Below are 6,855 nucleotides of genomic sequence, written 5' to 3' on the forward strand. Positions count from 1 at the left end.
GGTAATTTGGTAAACCATTTTTTTGTGAAGCTCAAGACTCAAGCCACGGAGTACCATTAATAATACGAAAATGTACAGTAATTAGTATCTGATCTACATCCATACAACATTGAAATGCAGCCCTGAATATCGCTCCGATTATAATCGGGAGACAGCTCTGCTTTTCACTTTGAATTCCGGTTTGAGCAGGCGACGACTTTCAGTGTGAAAATCCGAACAGTCATCCTTTCGAAAATTGTGCCAGCGAGCGAAGCTCATGTAAAGTGGAAAATTAAATATAAAAATTAAAATTCCTCTCAGAGTCGTAGTGAGAAGTGTCGAACAAAATATTCTAAAACTGTTTTAGCACGCGCGTGTTCTCAAGTAAGCTCACACATATTTAAAGCACACACAAACGCCGGTTTTGTGAACTCACTTGACGAAAAGAAAGAGCGAGAAGAAAAAAGTTGCCAAATCAAAATGGTCACCGAGCCGAAGTCCGTTGAGCCCAAGGTCAGCACCAAGGAGGCGCAGTGCCAGTCATCGGACTGCGAGACTTCCCAGCAGGAGCCGGTCTCGCAAGTAAGCAGCCCGAAGGGCGCCCGTGTGGGGATCTTCAATGCCGAGGACTTCTTGTCGCGTGCTCAGATGAACGACAAAATCAACAACATCTTGCGCTCGCCCACCAAGCCGCCCAACGGGGTGCTCCAGCGCTCCGTCTACACCAACAACCCATCGCCGGTAAGTGAAATTCCAAGCAATAGCGTGAAAGTTTCTTCAATTTTCAGACATTTACAAAACTTCCGCATCATCGCGCTACAGGGTATCAACAGCGAGTTAACTGCCGCCGCAGTCTTAACAGCTCGGCAACAGCAGCATTGCCACATCATCTCATTGCCCTCTCCTGTTATTTCAGACCTTCTTATTTTCCGTCTCGCTCTTTTCCACCAATGCTCTCTTACTTTCCGACTTTAAGATTCGAATTTTCCTTCTATATTCCCCCCCTCTTCTCTTCTAATACTATTCAAAATAGTTTGGTTTATTTCTATAAAAACCAAATGCAAATTGGGAAAAACGCACACACGTATGTAAATACATATATGTATGTATGTATGTATATGCATGCGTTAACAGAATGTCGACAGAATGTTAGCAACAGTTGCAAAGTCATTCGATTTCTGCGCTGCTGACACTTTCTCTCGTATCTGTCGTTTTCTCTCCTGCCGGTATTCAATTATTTTCTGGCACTTTCACTTCCTCACCTCTTCATTTCCTTCCGGATCTAACTTCCGCTACTACCTCTCGCCTTCTCATCCCCCCTCCCTTAGCAAGCAAGCTTGCGTGTCGGCATGACTGGGGGGCAGCTGTCCCAACGCAAGAGCAACATCTCGCTGTCCTCCGGCACGGACTCCGTGGGCCACATGGATCGCGGCAGCAGCTCCAGTCTCGCTAGCAGCGCCACCGTTGGCACCAACACCATCACCAGCGGCATTTCCAAGGAGTGCGCCAATTACCCCGTCGGCAGTCAGTCGGCCCATCCATACGTCCAACTGCCGGGCATACACATTTCCAACCCTCCCCAGTACGGGCCAGGGAATATGCAGGAAATAGACGCTGGCAAAATGGTGCACAACGGCAAGGCACTCACAGGGCGCTACAATGCCACGCCCACCTATGGCTTCGACAGCGAGCAGAACTACTGCCTGGTAAGGGGCTCCTGCATATCTGTAAATCTAGCCGATTCTATGCTCAATCTCAGAATTCCCAACAGTTGCCGTCTCCAATGCCCCCTCCACCATACGCCTTGGCACGCGTGAGCAGCTTCGAGCTCGAGAACCACACACCGCCGGCATGTCCGGGCTCTGGACCCATTGCCATGACGAACGGCACCATCCAGTTGCGCCTCCGCGATGGCGTGCGGTGAGTGTGGACGCCCCCAGCCCCTTGGCTCTTCTTTAAGACCGACCCCTAATGTTAATACCTTTCTTTGCATGGGGCAGCATTGACATGACTCTGGACAAGGCGGTGCGCGTGCTCAATCAGCGCAGCATGGTGGCAGTTGCTCTATCACGCAACTGCAGCAACTCGGCTTTGATCCACCCCAATGGACGCATCTTGCAGAGCGGCGCTAAAGTCGAAATAGTCACCTACGACGGCATGAAGGGCAATAACTTTGTGTGAGTGGGAATGGCCCTTACCCCAACGGGGCATCTTTTGAATCCTTTGAATTATCTTCCCATTACAGTCGCTATGCCAAGATGTGGTACAAGGGTGTGAGCTTCACCAGCGAGGCTTGCGCTCTCATCTACCTGGTGGACACAGCCGGGACGCGCACCACAACCGACACTTTCACCGATCTGACCAAGGACTACACCCTGGCAGTGTTCTATGAGTGAGTCCCCCCGGCCAATTGCATCGCTTCTTATTTGGCTAATTTCGATTTAATTCCCGAACTTCTCGCAGCGACTCGCGCCATGGTCCCTCTTATATGGCTGAAGCCCATGACGTGATTGCCAACTCAGCTTACACCTGTACCGAGGATGGCACTGAGATCTATGACATAAACGGATTTCGCATCACCCAGGCAGCCGATGGCCTGGTGAAGGTCACTCGTGTGGACAACAAGTGCTTGATTCGCACCAGTCCCGGCAATGGATCGGCCACTTTGACCACACCTGGCATCCATTGCACTGCCTCTCTGGGCAAGACCTCGCATCTGTTTGTTCGGTGAGTGTCAAACCGATGCTCTCAACATCCCCCTCCCCCTCCCCCTCCCCCTCGCCCGTCATCCTGCTCTGCTAACTTCCGTTCTGTTCTGTCCTTTGTAGTCGCAATGAGAAGCGCATGCACTTCTATGGATCCTGTTTCATTGTACGCAACGCCGGACACTCCGCCGGCTTCAATGAGAACAACCTGCTCATTGTCTACTGAGCGGCGTTCGTAGTCCGGAGATAGAAACGGCGCAGTGGTAGCCCATCCCACACGCACACACTCACACATGTCAACACATTTCACCTGGAACACATACATAGACACCTACAGCAGCACACTTGAGGGACCTTGACGTGGAGAGAGGGCTTCAGTTAGGATCCCGGAATTTAGGAATATCAAAATCAATTTGGGAAATAAGTTAGAAAGCAAATATGTTCGTACAAAAACATGGGCGCAACACAACCACACCACCAACACCCAGGGAATACTAGTTGTCTTTCGATTACCATTGCCTACATATATATCATGCCGTATATATGCGTGTATTACTAGTTGTTATTGCAAATCGGGTGCGCTTTCCTGCTTCCCCAAATCAGTTGGCCAAATCAGACCGATCTCAAGCTGAAGCGGAACCAATCAGAGCCGAATCGCATCGAACAGGGCCGTGCCAGCGTTTGGTGTTCAAAAAAAGAAACATCGTTTTTCTACTCGTTTCCATTTCGGCTTTTTCAGTTCTTCTAAAATGTTTCTTTTATGCAGTTCAGTTCTAAATTTTGTTTGATAGACTTTAAAAATGACAAAACTCAAGAAAAAAAAGTTTAAAGAAATATCTCCCAAAAAAAAATTTACAAAATTATGCACAGTTGGTGCGTCTGATTAAGCAACGTGTATTCAACAATTATAGTAGATCAGAGGACTAGTTCTCTTGGGCGTTACGTTTAGGCAACGTAACGCCAGTTCCGATACATTATTTCTAAGCTACCAGTTCTTTCAATGCAATCCAATAATGTTCATCCACACCCGTAGCATACAGACACTCGAACACGTAACCCATAATCACACACACCGCACACTCTTTACAAAAGTCAAAAGAAAGTGAATTATTTGCAAGTGGCACAGTGCCAGCCACAGTTAAATCAGCCACAGGACACACATGAAAGATAGAACAGATCCTGTGAAAGGTAGAAAGTGAGAGTTTATTAAATTAACCCCAATTGTAATTTGATTAAAAGACACTTGTCCTGTGAGGAGGACAATGAAAAAAACCCCAATACAAACACAAAACATAGGCTTAATATATACATAAATACGATGGGATGTCCAATTATAATACAAAGTTAAGCCCAGTGTGAAAAACCGGGATTAGCCTTACGTCAATCTCCAACACCAAAATTTTCTATCATGTAAAGAGAAATTCATGTGCCCCAAAATCAATACTATGGAAGTATAATAAATTTAAAATGCAATCTGTTCATTCAATAAATTAATTTATTCCTCCAAAAGAATGGTGGAGCAATGGAGCTCGTTTCGTTTCCTACCCTCCATCCTTTGCTAATTTCTTGGTGGAAAGAAAATGTCGACTGCCTCCTGCCCCGTGGCCTTTATGTGTTCGAGTATTTATGTACCTTCTGTCATACATGGCCGGGGGTATCGTAAATTTACAACCAAATTGTTTTATGGCCCCACTCCATGGGCCCTCCTGGCCCCCCTCAGGCGGAGCTTGGCGTTTACGCCGTCACCTGAAGTGCCATCAGGAGTTGGACAATTTCAGGCCCTAGACGACAGTTTGGTTGGGTTTCCCATCTTTAAGAGCACTTGGAATTTAATCATTTAAATTTCTGTGAGGATTTCCAAGAAAATAAATTTGAATATCTGCCGCTATAGAGTTTATATTTAAATCCGATTTAATGTAAAAGCGGATTACGCTCTTTCATTTTGAAGGGACTTCGGATAAGCCCTATCTTCGGAGACATCGGGATATGGAAGACCTTTTTGATCTCCAAAAACCAAGCTTCGCGGGGATACAAATATTTCGTTGAATTTTTAATCTCACATTTACGACACAGATGTTTTTATTTTATCGTAGCGTGACAACCCTGGGCGGCCAGTGTGTACACTCTTTTGGACTACAATATTGTTTGTCTTGCTGTTGACAGCGGTAAATTAGGCAAATGGAAGGAAAAGTACATTGATATTTAATAAGTAAAATATCTTGAGCCTTGTCGTTACCTGCAAACAAATCCAAATGCACAGGGATATCGGATCGACTGTCATGCAGACTAAAGTTTCCAACAAACTTAACCTGGAGCTGGAGGTGGAGGTAGGCACGTGGCGCGGATGCTACAGCGCTGGCTGTGGCTGTTGATAAAGATTATTGGATAATGTCTTGGCGGAACTATCTGCCACGTCTATCTCTGTCATAAGAAGAAAGTTGTTCCATGGTTAGAGATACACAAAGAGAGAGAAAGAGAGATGAATACGGAAAGTGTGTGAAAGCGTGGAGCAGTGAGAGCGGGTGCGGAAGCCACAGCGTGGATACAGAAGCAGCGGTAAGTACAAATAGCCCAACCAGGGAAGGATCAAAATATTGATGTCTGGAATGGCTTTATTCAAGTGTGAGAGCTTAACTGGGACTCGTGCGAGCAAAGGACCGACCCCACGTATGTATCTGTGGCATATTCAATGCTCACGCTTGTGTGACTGCGCCCCTGCGAGTCCTTGTCTGCATCCATTTGCCGCTCGCACCCGTGTGCCCAACATCAAAAGCTTTTCACACTTAATTGGGCGTAAAATTAAATCAGAATTGATTAGAACACTTGAATGACAACAGCCGTGGCAGTGTTGCTGATGTCAATGGCATCAGAGAGAGCCGCATCCTGCCAGCATCCAAGCCCCCAAGCCTCCCAGCTCCCAGCTCCCACTCCACCTCCTGCCAGCAATTCCGCTGGCATTCTAAGCATAAAAAAACTTTTTGGTTTCGATTTTCCCCAGCTGACGCACGGCACGGCAAGGCACGGCACGTCGGTGACTTCGGCCACGTTCCTGCCGCTTCTCGGGGCTCCTGCCACTTCCGAAGCCGGGCCCTCCCGAGACAGAGCGCACTAATTGCTGCTGGGAACTTCCCTGGGGAGGCTCTCCGCAACCGTTTTTCATCGGAAAGTTTATGAAATTCAATTTCCCCCAAAAATGGGGAATGGAATGGAAAAAGGCCGGGCATCAATTTTCCTGCATTATCGTTTAATGAGCCGAGGCCCCTCTGCTTCGGCACCATATCTATAGATATTCAATTAACTTGAATTCACAGCCATAACTCTCCGAACGAGTTCATTCCACATGCATTTGGCCAGGGCATAGGGCAAGTCAACTCGATTTCCGGCTATTAAGACATGGCTGAATTTCAGACGTGGAATGCAACGCCATGGAGTGCCGAGTCCAGGCAGGATAATTACATTTTAACCGGGTGATTCAAGCGGAGAGGAGAGTCGACAACAACGTCAACGGTAATGGATAAATGCACATCTTCCGCCGCCCTGGGGGGCCTGGGAGCCGTCCTGGGGCACGGCACATTTAATGGGAAATGAATGGCAATGTTGGAGGTAGAAAATTATGAAAACGTTCCCAGGGGTAAGTTGTACGAAAACCAGCACGAAGTGCCCTCCATAATCTTCCACTTAAAGCTGATAAAAAATGTAAACGACTTTCATTTCGCCCGGGAGCGATACCTCTGACGAGGACTTCAAAGGACAGCTGGAAGACCCAGGACAAACTCGAGGCGAAAGTGAGTAGCTCATTGAATTGGATGGATTGTCATCCCAGTCGGTGACAGCAATCAAATCAATCACACCAGCCTCCACCTGAGTAGAGCAGGCAGGTCAAAGTGCGGCAGCCTTGGAGGATAAAGAATGGACCCCTTTTCTGACATTTGGTGATGTTTTGCGATGCAGCAAGAGGGAATTCCTACACCGATTGGGGCAAAACTTGGGCTAGGTACAGCTGGCAAGGCCGATAGCTTGATCCGATTCATAAATAATATACAGCTAAGAGTACTATATGTTTGGATTCATTGGGAATCCGTGCGTGGTGATGTCTAATGCAATTTGCATAATTGAAACCCACTCGAAAGCAATTAAATTTCCTGTGGTTTTACCACTCTCCGGCAATGAG

At 47.1% G+C, this 6,855-nt stretch overlaps 1 protein-coding gene across 2 annotated transcripts; it reads left to right on the forward strand.

The window, feature by feature from the left end:
* Positions 1-459: 459 nt before the first annotated feature.
* On the forward strand, positions 460-2,979 carry LOC117194759. Of its 2 annotated transcripts, none has more exons than XM_033399258.1 (7): positions 460-720; positions 1,308-1,685; positions 1,739-1,899; positions 1,980-2,156; positions 2,225-2,371; positions 2,443-2,706; positions 2,808-2,979. In XM_033399258.1, exons 1-7 carry the CDS (start codon positions 460-462, stop codon positions 2,908-2,910), a joined length of 1,491 nt encoding a protein of 496 aa, XP_033255149.1. In that variant the 3' UTR covers positions 2,911-2,979. The 2 variants fall into 2 exon arrangements, with proteins under 2 accessions (XP_033255149.1, XP_033255150.1); XM_033399259.1 differs by having other exon boundaries at positions 1,751-1,899.
* Positions 2,980-6,855: the final 3,876 nt, after the last annotated feature.

This window comes from Drosophila miranda (assembly GCF_003369915.1).
Source record: "Drosophila miranda strain MSH22 chromosome Y unlocalized genomic scaffold, D.miranda_PacBio2.1 Contig_Y3_pilon, whole genome shotgun sequence".
NCBI classification, from domain to species: domain Eukaryota; kingdom Metazoa; phylum Arthropoda; class Insecta; order Diptera; family Drosophilidae; genus Drosophila; species Drosophila miranda.